The sequence below is a fragment of the Monopterus albus genome, unplaced genomic scaffold (assembly GCF_001952655.1).
Source record: "Monopterus albus unplaced genomic scaffold, M_albus_1.0 scaffold76.1, whole genome shotgun sequence".
NCBI lineage: Eukaryota > Metazoa > Chordata > Actinopteri > Synbranchiformes > Synbranchidae > Monopterus > Monopterus albus.
In genome coordinates this window covers 83166-104895 of record NW_018127956.1, presented here as the reverse complement: position 1 = coordinate 104895, position 21730 = coordinate 83166, and the positions used below count along the sequence as shown (strand labels likewise).

Sequence of the window (21730 nt, the reverse complement as noted above, 5' to 3'; positions counted from 1 at the left end):
TTCTTCTTCCTCTTTTCCCTGGGGGTGTGGCTCGTGGCCTATGGAGTAGCCAATCAGGCTTTGCTTTACCCCTATGACCCTCGCCTAGACCGCATCTTGCGCCGGGTTTTTTACAGGCCATACTTGCACATCTATGGACAGATCCCGGTGGAAGAAATGGATGGTATAAGCATTTGTGTGCACATGATAAATTGTCTTGTAAAAGGGAAAAATGTTATTACACTTTCAAACCAGTGTAAGGCAACTGTATTGTTCTGCAGCTTGTACTGGATGTTTTTCCACATTTGTTGCATAGGTTTAAAGTTCACCATATTATTTAAAACTTATATTTAAAAATAAATAAATAAATAAATAAATATATATTTATATATATTTTTATTTTTTTAATATTTCCTGTATTTTGTGACCATATCAGTGGGACACCAATGGGACAAGATCTGCACAGACAACAGGACATTGATTAAGGATGGTGCAGAGCCGTGCAGAACTGAATCTAATAACTGGCTGGTAGTAAATCTGCTTGTTATTTATCTGCTGGCCACCAATATCCTGCTGATCAATGTGCTTATCGCCATGTTTAGGTAAAGAACAAGGCGATTAGTCTCTGTAGCAACACCAACATACTGATCTCTGTAAAGGATTCTCAGTTCACCACAACACTGCCTTCGTTGTGTCCACACAGCGACACTTTCTCTAAAGTGCAGGCGAACAGCGACATCTACTGGAAGTTCCAGCGCTACAACCTGATTGTTCAGTACCACTCCCGTCCTGCCCTGGCACCTCCTTTTATCATCCTCTCTCACCTGAATCTCTTTATCAAGAGGATCATACGCAAGGTGCCCTCGATCAAGATCCACCACTTTGGTAAGTATCTGAGCAGGAGTCTAATGTGAGTCTAATTAGTGTAATAAATGTATTGCCCCATGCACATTAAATGTGGAGTGAAAGTGTCTTATCAGTGTGATATTTTATGTTTTAGTTACCCTTCTCAGTCAGTTCAGTTTTTCTGATTGGCAGAATGATAGGAAATTGCTGTCCTCTGATACTAAAGCTGATTAAAAACCTTTCCCATTTCTGTTAGTATTACAGGTAGAAGGGAAAGCAGCCAACAGGCTGGTGACATGGGAATCCATTCAAAAAGAGGACTTTCTAACTGCACAAAACACGATCCAAAAAAACTGTGATTCAGAGAGGCTCAAACGGATGTCTGTAAAGTGAGCATGCCTTCCACTGTAGCAGTGAAATTACTTACTTATGTTGGGCTCCATCATACTAAGATGAATGTCTCCTGTTTTAGAGTGGACACTGCGCTTAAACATCTGAATGAAAGCAGAGACTTTGACCACAGGCTGAGGGCTCTGGAGACAGAGGTAAAATTAAGCCCTCTTTTTAAAGCATTTAACTGAGTTCACATCATTATTCTACATATAGCAGGACTGAATGACACTGCTGACAGTTTATTAGGTACGTCTAGCAAAATGCTGATGCAGTCCAATACAACAGTCCTACAATAAACCTTGATGACATGCAGTATTTGTTTAAACTGTTTTAGAGAGGTGCTTTGAATTGTATTGCAATACGGACGAGTGTTTTTACTATTTTGTCTACCCCATTTACATTGTTAAGGCTAAGCTAAAAAACAGAAATGCCCTTCTGTACAATGCAGTACAGTTCAGCAGCAGCACAAACTACGGCCTCCAAAATGATCCACAATTGAATCAACACCTCAGAATCAGCAGGCTTCTTGTATTATCTTTATATTTAATGGGCATGGTTGAGAGTGGTTTCACTTGTCCCATCTAACTGTTCCTTTAAGATAATGTTGAAGTGGGGCTGCATGATATTCTTCAGCTCGTTTTCAACTGCATTCTCGGGTATTTTAGGAGTTATCTGCTTGAAGCATGAATCTCAACCACAAAATTCTACAATGTGAATTACCAACATATAACCCTGACCTAATGCATTGTATTCCCAAAATAATAATCTTTCCCTCAGCTACCTTAACATACAGTTTAGACGTAATGTTTGCTTCTCAGATGGAGTATTGCTCAAACGCTCTCAGCTGGATTGTGGATACTCTGGCTCAAGGTAGCACATTCAAACCTCCTCGGCCTCCACCTACATCTAGAGGTACTTCCGAAGAGAGAAGTCTTTGAACATCCATGTATCTTCACCTAACTGAAAAACCCCACACCTTATTGTACTTCTTCTCCTACATAGATGGGCTCACGTCTTCTTCCACTTCCACCTGATTCAGCCTTGGTGATGCCTTCACCAGTTTAGGGTCAGTAAATGACAGTGATGTAGCTCTTTTATCACCTACCAGTCTTACTGTTTTGGAGCCATGCTGATCACTGGACTCAGTTACCACAAGGTTTTTATAATTCTAAACTAAAGAGGGAAATGCAGCCATCACTACTTGTTACAGTATTGAATACATGAAAAGACTGTTTTAAGAGGGCAATCTGTCTTATTCTAATGCCAAAGAGTAGTGTATATATTGATGATCTGGCATGATATCTTTTATTGGCAGTGATATTATGACTTTATTGCTGTAGTTTTAAGCTGATGCCTGGAATTGTGTGTGTGTGTGTGTGTGTGTGTGTGTGTGTGTGTGTGTGTGTATATATATATACACATATACAGTGTGTGTGTATGTTTTTCGGTGTGTTGTACTTGTATATGGATACTATAATATGTAACATGTTGATACTTTATATGTTCACTTACACTCTGACTAAATGGTTGATTACATTCAGTTAGACTAAATCCTGTATTTGTGTTGCTCTATTTTTTTTTTCTGTTCAATAACTTGTACGTAAAGTATCATTAATGAGCTCGTAGTCTCACAATACTGGTGTGACATTTTGGGTGTGTCAAATGAAAAGATTGATACCACTTTAATGAGTCAGCAGATGGGTAGCCTAGCATAAAACCTGGAAATAACAAGCAACAGCTAGCTTGGCTTGAGATATAATATGCTAATTAGTGAGCTTTAGAGTTGGTTGTATGTGGACATAGCTAGGATAGCTGTTTTTCCCTGTGGCCAGTCTTTATGCCAAGCTTTGTTAACCAGCTGATGGCCCCAACCCCTTGCGAGTGGTATCGATCTTCTCACCAAACTCTCTGCAAGAAAATAGAGTATTTTCCAAAATGTTAAACTATTCCTTTAATAATAAATAATGAGAATGTCGGGTCTTTATTTTTTAACCTAGCAGGCATGGGGAAAAAAAGATAAATGGAGTCATGGTGTCAAGAGTTAATGCTCCCTGGAGGAAAAAACAATGCCAAAGCAAGATGTTGTGACTTGTTTCTGGCCAGAGAGCTGCACAAAGAAATTAATAAAACTGAGCAAGGTCAAATAATGAAAATTAATAAGAAAATCAGCAAGGACTAGTGTGACTAAATCATGGAAGAGAGGTACAGTAGGTGCATATACTGTAGAGAGAAGCAGATATGGACAGTGTGAAAGCTGCGTGGTGGTGGCGCTGAGTTTCAGTATATCAGAGCTCTGCTAAAGGTTACACAGTGGAGCAGGGCTGTTGAAGGAGCCTTTACTGTAAACAACCAGCTGGGCCACCTGTCAGTTGCACCAGAGGCTCACACTGACATACATCACTGTCTTGCTGCATTATATTTAGAGGTGTTTCTATATTTTTGTCCTCCCCAGCTACATAATGAGAGGGTCGGAATATTAGGAACACCTCTGAATATAATGTAGTCCAGTACAACACCACTATGACCTCAATAATAAACACATAATTGAATTTATACATTTATGATAATTTCACCAAAAACTGAAACATTTTGAGCTTCATACACACAAATGTTAAGGCGAAAGTGCTGCACAATTGTACAGGTGTACCTAATAAAGTGGCCCGTGAGTGTAAAAGGAAATTTTACTCATGTTATTCATGAAAAGTCTCATTTCCGCATGTTCTCTGACCTCATATTTCTCCACCCTCCTGTACACTGCGTTAAGGGCATCAGGAACATTCTTCCTAGACATGTGCCTCTGTCAGTCACGCACATGCAGTCACACAACTACACCACACACTCAGTTGTGTTTCCACTGTGTCCTCTATTCCCAGCACAAGGCTGGCACACTACTCTGTCAGTCTTGTGAACACGGCCCGTCGCTCCATAGCCTGGAGCAAAGACTTAAAGAATATCCCTGAATCACCTGCTGCTTCATCACCTTCTTCTGTGGATTAACTGGTTCTTAGGTTTCAAAAGCCCACTGATTGTTTTGGTTTTGGTGGAGTAGAGACTTTTCCAGTGTGGATTTGTACCTTACAAGAGCTGTGTAAGCCTTTCAGAATGGCACCTGTGAATGGCTGGGTAGTGGGGCTGCTTCTGGTGAGCCTGTGCCCACCTCAGATCCTACTCTCTGGTGCAGCGAGTGCTCAGAACATGGCTGACACAGAGGCAGACCTTCAGACCAGAAATGCTGAGGAGGATGTGGAAGAAACAGGCAAAAACACTGAGGGTAATAATGATGCTGGGGAAGAAGAGGAACAAGGAGCAGTGGAGGAAGAAGAATCAGATGATGGGGATGAGACTGAGGAAGAAGAGGAGGCAGAGGCTGCTGAGGAGGAGGAGGAACAGGAAGAAGAGGATGATGCTGATAAAGAGGAAGCAGAGGAGGATGGAGCTGCTGAGGAAGAGGAGGAAGACACTACAGATGAGGAAGAGGAGGGTGAAGAAGAGGATGACGAGGTTAATGCTGATAAGGAAGCTGAAAGTGAAGAGGAAGAGGATGATAGTGATAGTGATGACTCTGATGAAGAGGTTGCAGAGGAAGATGATGGTATACACTCCCATCTGAGTTTTAAAAGTATTTATGGGTTTCAAAGTATTAAACTCTGCAGTAATTTAGAAGTGGTAATGATAACAAAATGTCATTTTCCCTGACCTGGCCCTTCTGGGTGAATCTTAACTCTTGTTTTTTGGCATTGTTAGACTAACTGCAGCTATTGTGGGACTGTAGCTACTGTCACACATATCAGTCTTAAAATAGAGTGGCTTATCTGCTCGGTAGCTGGTAATATCTAAATCATTCATGCCTTTTGTTGCACTAATGTGACTATTTTTAGACCCCATACATAAGCACTGTTAAAGTGCTAACCCCAATATTCATATTGCAACAGTTGCTTACCAACAACTGACCAAGGGAGAGCTTGTTGATCGCTGTTTTTATACACCATTCTTTATGCTTTACTGTGCAAACACTATATATAATGTGCACAGAACAGCATGGCTTCATCTGTCAGGGATTGCTTCAATGTTGTCAGTTGTCAAACAAGACAAGTGTCTCATGCTCACTTAGTTTTACATCCTCAAAAGCCTCAGACATCAATTAAACAACAACACAAAATGTAATAGTGACACTGTTTCTAAATGATCTCACACCTAGTTTGGGATTTTTGTACTTACTAGCTGACATCGACACACACACAGTGCCTGCGATGAGCTAGCATTGGTTGGTATATTGGTCTGATTTGTCGTTGACTCTGGTGACTTTACATAGATGAGCCTGAAGGTGATGACACAACAGAAAACCAGGACGACACAAGTGAAGAGGAGGCCGCCACTGACAAGCTGCAGTTCCACTCTGGCTCTTTGTGTAGTGTCTGCTCCATCTGTGAGGTAAAACAATGTGATGGGAGTACGAGGCTTCAGTAATGTTTTATCCATCCAGTGATGAATAGTCTGTGCTATTATCAAACAAGCTAAATGCTAAACGACTGATCATTACTGTCAATTGTGGGTGCCCACCCTCTGTAGCACTGTTCTAATAACTGTGACAACTGCCCCTGTGAAGAGGGAGATCAGTCCGATCACTGTGAGCACTGCCAAGTAAGCATCTTATAACTCTAACATGCTGTAAACAATACACATTTCCTTAAAACAAGACCCTGCTTATGTTGTCTTTTGCCGTCTTTCAGGGATGCTCATCCTGCTACATTTGCCCCATACTGTGTGACACAATTTGCACACCAGGTAAACACAAGTAATTATGACTCGTACTGTGCTTGTACCATTTTATTTATACGTTTTGAAACTTTGGTCTGTCTTAACTTTTGTTTGTGCTGCTTTTCTTTCAGGAGGCCTCATTGATGAGCTGACTGGGTCCCTCTATCAGTAAGAGTTCTCCCTTCTCACACACAATACATTTAATGATACAAGAGCAGGTAGGAACACACTGCAGCAGCCTTTTGTCCCCTCATGCCCCGGTCTTTGTTTTACAGGACTGTTGCGTCTCTGCTCTGACCACCCTGGAGCCCATTGATGCCACTTGGTGGTTACATAAGACACAGATTAAATCCCAAATCCTTTATTTGATAGTTCCTCGTTCCTCACTTAACCTGGAAGTTGTTCAGGCCCACCATCTCGAAGGATGTCCCAAAGCTCTTATTTCTGCTCTAAGGAGTGAGGACTGAGGAGGCTGCTGGAAGAGCCATGGGCGAAAATACAGAAGAATATCCAGAATTCTTTTTGGACCAACATGCCCCTTTATCAGAAATCACTTAATGACAGGATGTTGGAGGATGAAGAATCAGAGGAAAGGATGTAGACTGTATAAATGTATTTCCTTGATTCCTCTTCCCTTGCATCCTTTCCTTACATCTTACACGAGTGGGAGTAAGACACAAGTAAAAGATGCAGGTGAGGGAACTGGGATTTACCCATTGTGTTCAGATTTGATCCTGCTTAGCTGCTTATACTTCATCAGCAACATGACAACTCCCACAGGAGCATGTCATGAGTGTCAGCTGACAAACACAAAAACATCTTTATATGTTGGTTTTTTAAGTAACCTCATACCGAAAGCTGAAATATTCCTTCTGTAGCATTACATTTCCTTCATTTAAGGAAGCATCCACTATTTTCTCAATGCTAAATGGCTGATAATACATTTCTAGCCTAAGGTTTTTGTAAACCAGTTTCAGTTGGGCAAAAATGTTTATAGTCCTGTGTTTGTGACAGGAGTCTGCATGATTGCACTAGACGGATGAAAATAAATCCTGTGGTCACTCATGTAGCATTAAAATGCTTATAGTACCATTATAACTGCAACAGTTGCTTTTTGTTTTAGCTTATTGGACATAAAGTATGAATCATTCATAATAATAAACTGATTTAAACAGGAAAGGTTGTAGGTGTACATTTATAGCAAACAATGAATGCCTTCATTTAGCAAGACCTAGGTGAAGATGCTGGTTGTCATGACGCAGTCACTTCAGCAATTTAGTGTTGCAAGTCCATAAAGTTGAGGGCCTAATGAGAGACCTTAAAAACATTGTCAAAATCAAAGCTTAATAGTCAGAAATATCCTGAATTGTAGTTCCTAACATCAGTTATTTTTAAAAAAAACACTAGATCCTACATTTCCCATGATGCAATTTGAGTATTTTATTACATTCGCCTTACCTGGTAAATACACATTTTTCAAACTCCACACATCTCCAGTTTGTAATGTAGATTTTTTATTATCAAGTTGTCTCCAATCCCAAGATAAAAAAAAATAAAAAAAACAACTAAAATTTAGGCCGGCTTTTCCACCAATGACGTACTGATTAGTAAATAGCACAAAGTCGTTTCAGCGAAACCCTTCTGAGCTCTCCAACTCGCTGGTTCTTGCTGGGAGGGTTTCAGCTAAGGATCTGTGTCAAAGGAAAACACATTCTTATTTATTTATCAGTGACTTGACAAGAAAGAAAAAATCTCTAGTGTATTGTTGAATAAACAAAGAGGCAGAACCAGGCCAGTAGTGACCATTTGATGTCAAAATATTGGTCCTGTGGAAAGCCACAACAAGAAGCCTAGTACTTACTGGGTCACGTTCCCAGAAGCTGTTATGGTGTTCTTGAATATTAGCAAAACAGCTCATGGTGAAGACAAGAAAATTTTCCCCAAAGGACTAAGTATTTATTGAAAAACTTTAGTCAGGTTGGAATCATAACTATCACAATGACAGCCACTGGGACAACAGTAGGCTTCTTTATTGCATTTCTCGTAGTCCAAAACAAGAACTGCTCCTCCTCATCAGTATGTCTGCAGGTTCTAATAATGTGGCCTTGGAAAGTTCCTTTGGAGGAGTTAGAATAAACATTACCACGTAGCCTACAAAGACATTTGGTTCTGTCAGTGGAAAGTGATCCTTTTTTCATGGAAAACTATAAAGCTTGTAGTCATAGTTGAGTGTTTTGGGAAGTACATGTTATGCAAACTCTACCCAAAAAACACAAGCTGTTTTTTAGTCATCTCAGGTATCTGCTGTACACAAGCTGTGTGCACTAAGGGCCTGTGTTTTACTCATGCACTACGCCTGTATTGTTATGCTAGAAGTCTGTGTTCCTGTGTTTCACATGCGTATGAATTCCAAGTATGTACTTCCAAAATGTATGTAGACATGGACAGAACACCTGAGCTGATATGAAGCTTTTCTGTCTACCCCTCCTTCTCTTCTAACAGGGCAAGTTGTGGCTTTATCAGGGTTGTATATTTCCAAAGGTCGCATGATTAATTTTCAAATTCAACCTCAATCTGAGACCTTCATACATTTTTTCAGTTGTTGCTTTTAATTATACTTAAACTGCAACATGCTGTGTGTTGATTTTTATGTTGAAAAGCAACAAATATCCAGTGCAGTTTTTGTGCGACTGTTATATGGTGAATGGGTTGGAAAATCACAGTCTCCTGTTGCCTTAAAGATTTCACAGCTGAAATAAAGGACGTGGTTAGGTTACTGTAGGTGTCTCCCCCACACATTTTAGTGTTGTGTACACAGTGGGCCCCCCGCTCCCACTGCCTATTCTTCCTGCCTTATATTACTGGGACACCTCTCCACCTTTTTCTTCCTGATGGAGATGGAAGTGGGCACAACTTTAATGCAACATTTCATTCTAAGATTCCATTTTTTAAGCTTTAGGGACTTCGACACTAAGGTAGGGTGATTTTCACATTCTGTGGAGTAGCATTCTTCTACAAAGCTTCTTTCTTTGACATTCTTTGAGTTTATAAATGAGAATTTCCACAATAAAAAAATAATGAAGTTTGAAACCAATCAGCATTACACATCTCATGTTAATCTTCCTTTATGATGCTTTTGCAGGACCTAAGATATTTGGTATTTGAATAAAATTAAATGGGATTTCAGTCACAGCAAAAGCACACAATTTAATGGTGTTTGTGGATGATAATCACTTTTCATTTCCTAAGATGCATCTCTCCTTCCTGCTGCTGTGCCTGAGTTTGGTGACTTTTGTAAACTGTGGTAAGTGAAATATTTCAGTCTCCACTTATAGTAAATGAAATGTTTGTGCTAATCAGCTCTACCTATTTCTGCTTTCTCTGGTATTATGTTCTTTCTGTTTCCATTTTCAGAGTAAGATGTGATTTGTATAAAATGTCTGTGTCCCACTTCCTTGAATTTCAGCCTAGGAGTGTTTACAGCAACCTAAAATTAATCTAAATGAACATAAATGGGGAAAAGCACTAATTAAACCTATTGACTATACTATCTTTTCCCTGCTAGTTTATTTAACCTTTGTATTGATTACCATGGTGGAAGAAGTACTCAGATCATTTTCTGAAGTAAAAATCGAGATACATCAAATTATCCTTAAAAATCCTGCACTTAAGTACAGAAGTACTCATTCTGCAGAAAACCAGCCCACAGGACCACTGTATTATTAAGTATTTGATGACTTGATTTTTGATGAAATGCAGTGTGTGAGCAGCATTTTACTGTCGTGGCTGTGTAGTTTTAACTAGACAGTTTATTTCAGTGATTAACAACCTAGAAGTTTACAACCTCTGAAGTTTTACAAGGACTCATGAGATGAATAATGAAGTAGGGACAAAACAAAATTGCTCTAAACACAGCTTCTCTTATTGAAAAATATTGATTTATGTTTCTTTTGGACCTCAGCTTGTCATGAAACCAATTAAAGAGTATAGAGCAGAAATCTCATTGTAGTAGAATAATCTTCCTCTGAACCCAAAAATAAACTGTTTAAACAGGAGCAATGGTAGATGTTCAGTAAACAATGAAAGTCTTAATCTAGCAAAACATAGCTGAAGGTGTTGGTTGTCATGACAGCATCACTTCAGCAATTTAGTATAATTGCCACAAAGACGGGGTTTTAATGAGAGACAGTACAAAGTTACGTTTCTCCTGTTGTATATAAAAACCAGTGAGAGGAGTTACACAATCATCACTGACTGACAGTATGTTAGCACATTACAGAAATGAGGAAATCTGACATTTTATATACCTAACTGATCACTTTATGATTTTCCATTTCTCTGATATTTTAAGGAACCAATGAAGTCATGAAATGTCATAGCTGTAAAATTTAGAACACTGGTGGCTTCTGTATCCTGGAATAATATAAAGTCTCAGTGTAACAGGAAGGTGAAAAGCGGCAAAATCTGGAGCTGCAACCATCACTGTCAGTAAAAACTGTGTCTTTGAAGGAGCTCAGGCAGCTTGTAGCTCAGTATGTGTTTTTAGTAAAGGTTTCTCCGATGAATGCTGCTCTAACGCCACACATTTGATGCTTTCTCTTATCACTTTACTCCTGCAGTATTCACAGTATGTTGGCTGTGTTTGTGTTTCAGATGCTGGACAAAAATGGTGCTATACTGGGTGCGGTAAGTAAGGGCTGGTTTTTGACTTACTGAAAGAATCAGATCACATCATTAGTCTTACACTGGTCTTTATGAGCTCCTCTGATGTTCATAGAATGATGTTAGAGTTGGGACTTGCCTTAAACTTTGTTTTCCTCTCTACCCTCAGAGAACAGTACGTCTCAATGGCACCTTCTGACTCACTCCTACTGTGGAGGTACAGGCCAGTCACCCGTCAACATTGAGACAAAAAATGTTGTGATGAACAAACAACTTGATGCCTTCAAATATACAAACTTTGACAACAAAAATATCATCAACTACATCATTAACTCTGGCCATACAGGTTTGAAAGTTTTCTTTCCTATTATAGAATGTTTTCCTGGGTTGTGGTTAGGTATGGATAGAGACCAGTGTTAGAGTTAAAAGTCAAGGTTATAGAGAATTGTTAATTAAAACCGAGTGAAATGTGTCTTTGTGTTTGTAAATGCAATTTCTACATGTTCATATCTTCCTGCTCAACTCCCAGTGACATGTGTACTGAAGGAGAATATGGTGGAGGTGTCAGGAGGACATTTGCAATACGTCTACTCCACCTCTCAGTTCCACTTCCACTGGGGCTCTGCATCTTCACACTCTGAGGGTTCAGAACATACAGTGGATTCAAAAAGATACCCCATGGAGGTAGCTACAAGCATTGAACTACTGACTTGTTGTATTTAATACAGTTTTCTAGTAGAGTTTGCTTCTTTATACTGTATGTGTGTTGTGGCTGTGTCCAGATGCACATAGTGAGCAAGAGGAAGGACTTCACAGAAGCAACACATTTTCCTGATGCCCTGGCAGTACTGGGATTCTTTATTGAGGTAATGTTCAATGTGATAGAAAGTCAGTAGTTATGATACAAATATATTCAATATATTGTGCAATATATTCTGAGCAGGAAATTTTCAAAACAGTCTAAATGGCTCATCCCATTTATTTGTGTAGCCAAGTGCCACATCAAGTCCCTCTGTTACGGAAGCCTGGACGAAACTCACCAACTACCTGCCAGCTATTCAGAACATCAGTGAGTGCACTCCTGCTTTGTTGTGTATTGCCATAAAACCACTAAATGTAAACACCCAAATAACACTACATTTTGTCTATTTTTGCTTCAATGTAGGCTCACAAGTCAACGTGACAGAAAAGCTCTCCATTGATGACTTGCTTGGCAATGTGAACCGAGCTGCATACTACCGCTACAACGGCTCCTTGACCACCCCTCTGTGTAATGAAACAGTGGTTTGGACAGTTTTTAAAGAGCCTATCAAAGTGGATCCAAACCTGGTACGTGCTACTCATCACTGTAAAGTTGAAGATGTATCAACAGAGGTGGTGTTCCACAGTGACCTTGAAATGTTAATGACAAATGACAGTAATTAGCATTGCTATGTCAAACCTTTCAAGGACATTTCTTAACTCAGTAATATAAAGTGTTTTTATACAAAATTACCTGAACTAGATTATGAACAGCATAAACAACTAGCAATAGGTAAACAACAGGTAAGTTCTGTAATCGCCATGACAGGCAGGAATTTCAGGCCTTTTTATTCACCAGTCTCCGGTTACATGGGGAAAGTGTGAAGGTTTTTGTTTACGGACCCATATGCTATAAAACCAAACAGGAAGTAGATTATTTCTTCAGCTTTTATACAAAGTCTGACTGTAGAAACTGCAGTCCAGGTAAGTACAAAAAGTATCTAGGAAAAACAAAAAGACTTGACTGTCCATGGGAAAAACACACTGACAAAAGCAAGGCTTGAATTCTAACAAAATTCACCAGCGGTAAACCTATCCTCACCAAGCTCCACCTAGAAATTGTCAGGTTAGCAAAACATGAATGAAGACTGGCCTAGAGGTTTGAACGCTGTGTAAGCAGAGACAATCTGGTGACGTTCACGATCTGATGATGATCTGCTTGACCTGTGCTGTAGCTAGCTTCAGTTCTTGCTTGTATTAAACTATAACTACATGCCCATATGTGCTTGAAAAGGTTATGGGTCATTGTAATCGTTCCATCTGTGCATATGACAAATAAACACTTTGACCTTGACCTTGACCTTGTCTTTAATGAAAGCTAACATTTGCTTTTACCCACCAGATGAAGATGTTTCCAGTGCAGACAAAGTATCAAGATGTGTTTCGGCCTACTCAGCCTCTTAATGGGAGGACAATCTACGCCAGCACATCAACATCCAGTGCTGCCGGGCCCATCATACTTCTCCTGCTGCTGGCCTGTCTCTGTGCCTTTTCATGCAGTTTCCATCTGTGAGACTGTGAGATATACAGTATATAATATATTATAATGTACATGCAGTAATTATCTGCAATTATCTCACACTGTTGACTTTAAATTAAAATTCAACTTAATTTTAAAAAGTTTAGTGTAATGAAAACTGTGCAGGGATGAGAAATAAACTGCACACTGTGTGAAGTGATGACCCAGTTCTCTGGTACTGCAGACCCTTTGGTGAACCCTTCTGACTATGTGGACTAAAAAAAGTGGTTTATATGTATTCATTTTCCCCACGTGTGCCATATTCATTCAGTTTGTACAACATTCTTCTCCTGGTCACCCATATGTTAGACCTGCGGTGAGTCTACATCGGGTCCCCCTGAATGGCCCCAGCTTACAGTCTGGTTCCGAGGCCGCCACCCTGATCAACCTGTTAGGTATTTTTAGTCAGATAGAAATTGGATAGATACTTTATGTATTAGAAATGTTTAGTGGAGATAGGATGTCTAGTTAGACTGTTAAATGCTTAGTCATGCTTATGAGTTTCTACAGGGTACATCTGGTCAAGGATAACTAGAGAGAAGAGTTGATGACTGTCAGCAGACAGGGTGTTTAATATTATTATTATGACGTGTATAACTGTAGCCTTAGTCATAATATGTTCTTATGTTTAATATCACGACATGTACTAGAACTCTGTGAGAATGTTTTTAGTTACACTACCCCTATGGCCAGCTGCAGAGCTGGCAACAGAGACGTCTCGGTTGACGTTTCTGTGTAGTATGGGGCTAGCCCAACCGAGGGGATATAATGTATAGGGCTGGTGGGTTCAGGGTCTTTCATCTTACATCTGCCTGCGTGCAGTTTGGAGGTACAAGATACCTGAGCGTGTAATGTTAATTTTTACCTGTGTTCATGGAATAAATCAGCACTGTTTTGAAGTTACTTGGACTGTCTCGTCTCTGAGTTAGCAATGGTAACAAGAGCCATAATCCTACAAACCCTAGAGCGGTTTTTACTTCCTGTCTGGTCCAGTGGCCACCGTGGTGGTCCTCCTGAACCCACCGAACTGCCTGCTCTCCAGGCTCCCATCTGCTGGGGGACAAACCTGAAAGACTTGTCTCATATACATTGCTGCTAAGTGACACTTATCTGCAGCACTTCTGTTGTTTATGTGCCTGTGTTGTCATATTTGGCTGAGCCAACCTATATTGTCATATTACCTGTATTGCATGGTGCCACCAGCCTTTTGGACTGTTCTGACAGTCAGCCCTTGTGTTTAGGTTACCAGTCAATGTACTCAGTGTCCATAGTGTTCTCTTGTTACTTGAGTGTGTCTCAGTTACCTGCTTTTCTCTACACCCATTGTTATCATTAAATCACTGTTTGCTTTTCCACACAATCGCTTTGCTTGTGGCCTCCTATAAGTAATCAGATTTCTTTTTTCAATAGCTTTCACTTATTGGAAGCATAGCTGTGTTTTGGCCTGAAGGTGATCCTTTGTGAGTAGGCCTATTACAAGCAGCCTATCCTCCAGTAAAACAAGATAACTGCTGATGATTTCCCAGGTATTTGTGGTAATTTTCTATTACAAACTGCCATACTCAGTTGGTGATGTGAAGAAAGCTAAAATGTCTGCTCAGAGGTTTAAGGAATCAGAAAACTGGCATTCTTGCTGTATATGCAGCACTGTCACAGTGAGCTTATAGAAGAACACATAATGACAGGGTAGCAATAAAGGAATGAGGTCTTGACGCATAATTATACATCCAGTGAAATTGGTTTTGAAGGTTTCACTTTACTCAGGTAACATGGAAACTTCTGATTTTCTTCACCCCCTGGTCTGATTGTCTGTCTGTCCATAAAAGTTATGCAATGTAAGGATTTGAAATAACAATGTCACATGCTTTGTACACCCTGTCGCCCACCCAGAACTCCTCCTTGAAATGTTGTTACATTACTATTTCCTGCTCTGTACATTTTGTACCTTTGTCAAGTCTCTAGTTCAGAAGCGTCCACAATGGACTGATATTTGTTAATCCCAGCTAGAATTACTGCCTCGTGGCTGTACAGAAGAATCTGGTGGTTTTTTGATGAAAATACTCAAACGACCCACCTGCACAGCACCAAATGGCAGCCAACCTTGGTGACTAGCTGGCTGAACATAGCGTAGAATAGAATAGAACACACTTTATTGTGCCTTTTGGGAAATTTGTCTTTTGTTTCACGTGACTGCATCGCAGACAGACAAAGAGGCAGAACAGCTAGCAGCTGAAAAGAGATTCTAGAAACAAAAATATCAAAAACACATATTTTGCTCTGGAAAGCATGAACCAATGATGTACTATTTAATTTGGAGGACTTATTGATCAGGAAGTATGACTGAAAAATCCATTTGTCCGGAATTTGACCCTGGTTTTTGTTTAATCAAATGCCAGTGAAGTTCTTGAGCTTTTGAACTGGTCTCATGGGCTCCTCTAAACACGCACCTTGAAATTCAAAACACTTTTGTACTTGAGATCTGCAGAGCCTTATAAAATGTCCTTTTGTCCTGTTGCATAAAGCAGCACTAGCCTGTATTGTTTATAGCCTGAATAAATAGCCTACATTGTTTTTTCCCTCTCCATTTAAAAGAGACTTTCTAGGATGATGCAACTTTTAGCACTTCCAAATAACACTTGAAATGTATACAAAATTTGAGTCTTAAAAATGATATTTTCAAAAATCCTCACTTTTTTTGGACTGTTTAATATTTTTATATATGTAACAACCATAGGGTCATGCTTCCTGTTATTAGTCACAAATCTGTTAATTACTAGGCTATATTCAGAGTCTAATCAAACTGTGAAACACCCTCCTTTGTTGGTCACCTTCTTTCATGTAAAGGTAAAGGAGTGGCTGAATGAGAAAGAGGCGGATTCAGATAATGTGCTGGATGAGCTGACTGACTATAAAGAGGGATGTCTCCACAGCTGTTAACAGACAAGAGGCACAGGCATGTTAAAGGTAAGACACCATGCTGCTCATGACACCTGGATTTAGCTGCAGCAGAAAGAATTTGTATTAAACAAAATCTGTTTTTATTTTATTTTGTTTTGTTTTTTGTTTGTTGTTGTTCTTTCCCATGATAAGCTGTAGAAGTTTAACATTTGCATTAGTTTGTGATGATTTGGTTTTAAAATATTGATGGAGCCTATTTAAAATGTGCGCTTAGGGACTTAACTAACACAAGGTTTTGGCTTTTTTGTGTAAATTTGAAATCCACTAAAGACATTTAAATAAGCTGATCTTTTTCAGATATTTGCATTTTCTTATCTAAGATTTAATGTGGTCATTATTTTTGGTGAATACATTGGCCGGACCTTTTTTCTCCCTTATTTTAGATGAGCCATCTTGTAGCAGCTGTGTTTGTTGTGTGCGCCCTCGTTCCCAGCGTCCACTGTGCACTCGGTAGGTATTTGAGCCTTTTTTCATTTCAGATACTGACTTGTTGGATAAACACTGAGTCTCTATGAAGAGTTTTTGTAATGAAGTGATAATAAGGTGCTCTTGTCCTTCTCAGCAGGCTGGTGTTATCATCAGCCAAACTGCAGTGAGTAATCTTATTTTTAGCTCTACTCCCTATCCTCTAAGTGACTGCAGTGTCGTCTTAACATCTGCTCCTCTTTAACTATTCAGAGTCTTATTTGTGTTTACAGATGACTCCACTTGGCCGATCATTGCTCCAAATTATTGCAGCGGCATTCACCAGTCACCCATTAACATTGTCTCAGCATCTGCCCAACCCAATGCCACCCTGACTCCGTTCACCTTTCAAAACTTCAACAACACCTCTGCACTGAAAACCATCCTAAACAGCGGCTATACAAGTGAGGGATGGGTGTGAACCGAAAACCGCTTAAGTTGGGCCTGATATTTGATTCTACTGTGTTATGTGATACCAAATTTACTCACGTACTGTACTTACTGTATGTACAATTTTGAGGCTTACTTTGGTATTTTCATTTTCTGCTACTTACTAGTTCAACTTCACTACATTTTAGAGACAGATATTGTTCTTTATAGTTTTCTGATAACTTTAGTTACTTTTCAGAATCACATCAATAAAACTAAATACTGTAACCTTTAGTGATCCTCAGCAGTAGTTCAAATTCTAAACATATAAGGTAATTAAAATGAGCTCCGTCTCTACCAGCTGCAACATTAAATGAGATAAAATAACACTGCATTTATAATTATGATCCACTAATATGATATACATTAATGTGAACTATACCATTCTGCATGAGTTGTGGTACTGAGTAATGCCAATATTGACTCCTCCTCTGGTGGTGTCTCAGACAGATGTGTAGATAGGAATTTTTTAACACCAAAATGATTATACTGGAGTTATACTGTCATCATCTTTTTGTTCGCCCTGGCCCCAACATCCAGCCATGTTGATGCTTTTGTCCTGTTTCTCATCAGTTTTGATTTAGCAGTCCATCCTGTTTTTAAATGTCTTCCAGTCAGAGTCACCATTGGAAGTGGTGTTAGGGTTTCAGGAGGGGGTCTGTCTGAGGCCGGTATCTGTACATAATTTTTGTTTAACTTTGAAATAAAAAATATTTTTTTCAATAAATTTTTTTTTCTTCACTCCCCCAGTTACTCATTGAAAACAGCAAGTCATCCTATAGTCGGAACACAACTCTTGCTGTTGCAGACTCCACAGGAATTGCTGCTCTTGGTTTTTTCATTGAGGTGAGAAAAGATGCATGTAAGATTTGCTGCATAACTGCTTATTGCATTAAATCAAATGCCTCTTTCAACTTTCACGCAGCTCCATCACTTATAATGTTCTGTTTACAAACACCTAAATCATCTAAGCCTGATTAAAGCCTAATTAAACAACATACACTTATCCAGGTAATGCCAGGTAATGCAACTGGCCAACCTGCAGCCTGGCGCACCTTGACCTCCTACCTGGCCAACATCACACACAAAAGTAAGAAGATGTTTTTCAGTTTTCTTTGTGAAATTTGCTTCACTGTCCTGTAATAACATGTCAGCTACAGTCCTTCAGAGGTTGTGTTTCTGTCCTCAGGTGAGTCTACTCTTATGGCACCTGGGATTTCTCTGGACGACCTCCTGGTCGGGGTGAATCGTACCAAGTATTATCGATACCTTGGATCCTTGACCACACCCATGTGCAATGAGGCTGTGGTTTGGACGGTGTTCAAGGATCCTATCCAAGTCAGCAAAGATTTGGTGAGTTGTTCTTTTGTGCAGCACAGTAAATGTTGTAAAAGTGCTTCACATTGTCTAACTGACACAATATCTCACTTCCAGATTGATCTCTTCAGCACAACAGTACACTTTACCAACAGGTCATCACCATTTATGACAAATGTCTACAGAGACATCCAGCCAGCACAACCGGTCACAACACAACCAGACGCAACACAACCGGTCACAACACAACCAGACGCAACACAACCGGTCACAACACAACCTTCCAGCAGCAGTTCTACCTTCACAAGCTGCTACTCTGTGTGGCTGATGGCCCTGAGTCTTGTTCTGGGAAGGAGTTAGAGCCCAAAATGTAAACAAAACAACAACAACAAAAACCTATTGTGTTGGTAGTGAACCTGTTCCCCTTCACTTTATAATTTGTTTATCTTTAGCCTTCTCCATAAAGTGTTCATCAAACTAGTGGCCACAATTCAATGTATACTGTAGGACACAGGATGCACATATGATCAGTCTTTTTACATCCAAGCAAAACTAAGTTATAACACCATTGTAACACCATATAGTTTAAATACATTAAATGTGATGTCCAAGCTGTAAAGAATTATTCATCCATAATCTGTTTTTATTCATTATTTGTAATGTACACCTCTTGCTTACTACATTTATGCTAAACATGATCCGCACAAGAATGTAGAACTTGGTTACGCAGTATGAGATGTGTTGTGCTCATGCCCTTTGTCTCCAGTCCTGTTTGTGATTGTTATGGACAGGATCTAAAGGAATAGCCAGGGGGAGGGGTGTGTCTGCTCTGAGGATGTCAGAATTACTTCTCTGCTTTTTTGGTTCTCTTGGCTTCATCAGACAGTGACCTCCTGCATGTGCTGTGGGTGGTTTGCAATTGAGCATGAACAGCTGGGATGAGAATCCAGTGTGAAGCTCAGTTTTTTGCTGGAAAAAGGTGAATTGTTTTTTTTTGGGTTGGAGTGAGTCACTTCCCCAAGTGAAGAACTCTAAGTATCTCGGGGTCTTGTTCACAAGTGATGGCAGCATCAACAGTAGTCCTAATGCAGTCGTTGTTACTGAACTGTTGTGGTGAAGAGGAGCTAAGCTGGAAGGCTCAATCCACCAGTCAGTTTATCTTCCAGCCCCCACCCATGGCTGTGAGCCTTGGTGTATTGACTGAAACAATGAGATTGTGAATACAAGTGGCTGAAATAATTTTCCTCCGTAAGGTGGCTGGACTCAGCCTTAGAAATAGGATGCGCTGCTTGGACATCCGGAGGGAGCTCGGAGTAGACGTGCTGCTCCTTCATGTTGAAAGGAGCCAGCTGAGGTGGTTCAGACAGCTGATTAGGATGCCTTCTGGGCGCCTTCCATTGGAGGTTTTCCAGGCACATCCAATTGGTATTCTGAGTCTACACTTGGCCTAATAAGCTGGAGAGCTGATATATCCCATCTAGCCTGGGAGCACCTCAGCATTCGCCAGGAAAAGCTGGAAAGCATTACCCTGGAGAGGCATGTATGGACTGAACTGGCTGCCTATGTGACCTGAGCCCGGATGAAGTGGAAGATGATGGATGGATGGTTACATCGTATGAGCAAATCTCTTGTCTGTATTGAGCAGCTGAAGGTGCCTGACTGAGTGATGCACTTGCACTATGTTCACAGAGCAGCTGTAGAAATGGCAGTTTATAAATGGCAGAATTCATTCCTGTAATAAGAGTTTGTGAAAGTATTTAGTTACATTTAAAAGCTGTAACAGTGGTTGTTGTAGAGTATGGTACTTTTTATTAAATTTTGTACTTACCTTATTTTGTAAGCTGGTTTGCAGTGCAGATGTTAGCAGATGAAATGTAGCCACACTGCCAAGCTGAGAATGAAACCCGCGCTGCCTTTGTCAGGTGGTGTAGGGGCTGAGGTGTCACTTAGAATCAACATCTTTATTTTTCACAGTGATGTACACAACCTTTGCTTCTTTGCACATGTAACAAAACTTTGAGCTCTTGTTAAATGTTTCTTAATTGTAATGATCTTGTGCCAATCACCTTTCTGCAATTGGAGTTTTGCATTTTGAAATGTGTTTGATACTTTGTCATGATTTTTTTTAAATAGCATTATGTGACAGCCTTAACTTGAAACTCTATTGTTGCACTCAGACTGAACTTGAACCAGACACTGAAGACGTGGCTATTGAGAGCTTACTTTTATATTGTACATGCTGTTCACCAAATATTAGATTACACTAAAGGCTAGAATTATAGCTTTTTATGTGTATAAAAAAGAATAAAGGGTTTCTGCTGAGTGGCCCCATGTGTATTACCTTCTTTTGAGAATTGGAGTAATCTGAGTTGTTTCCTATAAAATCAAAGCCGCTTGTTCTCATATCAAACCATCTGTGGGGTGTCAGAACAAAAACATGAGCCAAATGTGGGGAATGGTATGCACTAATGTTACAGTTAGATAATACAAAATCCAGATTTGTTTACAAAAATAGAACAATCCTTGTATTTCTGCTGTTGTGAAAAGCCCAGATAGTGTTAGGGTGATTTTTATTTTATACACTTAAGAATGGTTTTATTTTATAGCACACATAAGTTTACATACTTATATGTCACAGATATGTTTATATAGTTATGAATATCACTATATGTGTTCACTTAACCACTGGTCAAATATTTGCTGTGTGAGTCACTGAAACACTAATGCAACATCATAAGTCTTGTCCACTAAATTACTGAATTTCATTAGATTTATGGCTGTAGCTAAGGGAGCTCATAGTTACGTATCGTTCCTCTTGACCGGTGGACCCAAAGGAGTCTTGGTACGGTAAGACTCCAGGTTTATTAAAATAGATTAGACGTAGATGAGAGAGCTTCAAAGGGAGAACAGTTATGCACACACACACCCAGGCAGAACAGTTTTAATTAAGTGAAAACAAAGGAAGAAGTGAGTGTGTATGTAGGAATTAAAGTAGTACAGGTATTCTTCCTCCTTTCGGGGAGGCTGTCCACGACGATTGGAGTAGAGAGAACGGACAGACTGAAGGACCAATAACGGGAGAGTTAAGTCTAAACCACAGCTTCTCCCCAACAGTTTTGGACCAATTAGATAGTAGCACCTTTTCGTACAAATATTGAATACCACTAAGTTGAGGACAGTCTTTTCTGTTTTATCCTAAACAGTGAAGATCCATGTATACATGCTAATTTTGATACGTTAATGCATAATAAATTTCACATAGTGAAGTATATATATCTTTTTATTAGTCTTCTCTTCTCAAATAAAAGAACTTTCCTCACATATTGTAATACCGTTTTTCCTGTAAACTTCCTGACAGAATTAGATATTCCAGCTGGAGGCGTGAAATCTGTTCTGTTACAGGTCGGGGTATGATATGCGGAGCGCTTTGAGAGTTTATTACAAACGAGCAACTATTGTCTGTACTCCTTGAAGTGACTGCCAGTAAATTACTGATTATTATATTAGGAAAAATTACCAGTTTTTGTGTTAGTCTGTCTATGTGTTGGTTATCATAAGTGTTTTGACTGTGTGTTAAGGGGAGCTCCTATTTTGCTGTGCTGG

At 39.7% G+C, this 21730-nt stretch overlaps 3 protein-coding genes across 3 annotated transcripts in view; all 3 read left to right on the top strand.

Moving 5' to 3' along the window:
• LOC109963622 (transient receptor potential cation channel subfamily M member 4-like) overlaps positions 1-3180 on the top strand; it is a 25877-nt gene extending 22697 nt beyond the window's left edge. The window contains exons 22-28 of the mRNA XM_020606303.1: positions 1-163; positions 416-581; positions 683-864; positions 1082-1214; positions 1298-1370; positions 2037-2130; positions 2221-3180. Of these exons, the coding sequence (XP_020461959.1) occupies positions 1-163; positions 416-581; positions 683-864; positions 1082-1214; positions 1298-1370; positions 2037-2130; positions 2221-2252 (843 nt within the window). The 3' untranslated portion in view covers positions 2253-3180. The remainder of the gene's footprint in view (positions 164-415; positions 582-682; positions 865-1081; positions 1215-1297; positions 1371-2036; positions 2131-2220) is intronic.
• Positions 3181-4320: 1140 nt separating this feature from the next.
• Positions 4321-6148, top strand: LOC109963518 (sarcoplasmic reticulum histidine-rich calcium-binding protein-like). Its single transcript, XM_020606094.1, has 6 exons — positions 4321-4489; positions 4634-4810; positions 5531-5649; positions 5788-5859; positions 5949-6003; positions 6108-6148. The coding sequence occupies exons 1-6, from the start codon at positions 4321-4323 to the stop codon at positions 6146-6148; spliced, it is 633 nt and encodes a 210-aa protein (XP_020461750.1).
• A 2714-nt stretch (positions 6149-8862) lies between these two features.
• LOC109963516 (carbonic anhydrase 4-like) lies at positions 8863-18491 on the top strand. The gene is made up of 11 exons (XM_020606093.1): positions 8863-8951; positions 9226-9280; positions 10630-10662; positions 10808-10984; positions 11168-11322; positions 11421-11530; positions 11646-11707; positions 11804-11967; positions 12782-12948; positions 17965-18163; positions 18245-18491. Exons 1-11 carry the CDS (start codon positions 8868-8870, stop codon positions 18485-18487), a joined length of 1449 nt encoding a protein of 482 aa, XP_020461749.1. The 5' UTR covers positions 8863-8867; the 3' UTR covers positions 18488-18491.
• The last annotated feature ends 3239 nt before the right edge of the window (positions 18492-21730 follow it).

What these genes read in the sequence shown, in the direction of transcription:
- LOC109963518 (XM_020606094.1), top strand. Translation starts at nt 4,321, where the DNA reads ATGGCACCTGTGAATGGCTGGGTAGTGGGGCTGCTTCTGGTGAGCCTG. An exon ending in GGTTGCAGAGGAAGATGATG is followed by an intron (nt 4,811 to 5,530) that starts GTATACACTCCC and finishes GACTTTACATAG; the next exon opens with ATGAGCCTGAAGGTGATGAC. An exon ending in TGACACAATTTGCACACCAG is followed by an intron (nt 6,004 to 6,107) that starts GTAAACACAAGT and finishes CTTTTCTTTCAG; the next exon opens with GAGGCCTCATTGATGAGCTG.
- LOC109963516 (XM_020606093.1), top strand. Translation starts at nt 8,868, where the DNA reads ATGGAGATGGAAGTGGGCACAACTTTAATGCAACATTTCATTCTAAGA. An exon ending in CAAAAAGATACCCCATGGAG is followed by an intron (nt 11,323 to 11,420) that starts GTAGCTACAAGC and finishes GGCTGTGTCCAG; the next exon opens with ATGCACATAGTGAGCAAGAG. An exon ending in TCAAAGTGGATCCAAACCTG is followed by an intron (nt 11,968 to 12,781) that starts GTACGTGCTACT and finishes TTTACCCACCAG; the next exon opens with ATGAAGATGTTTCCAGTGCA.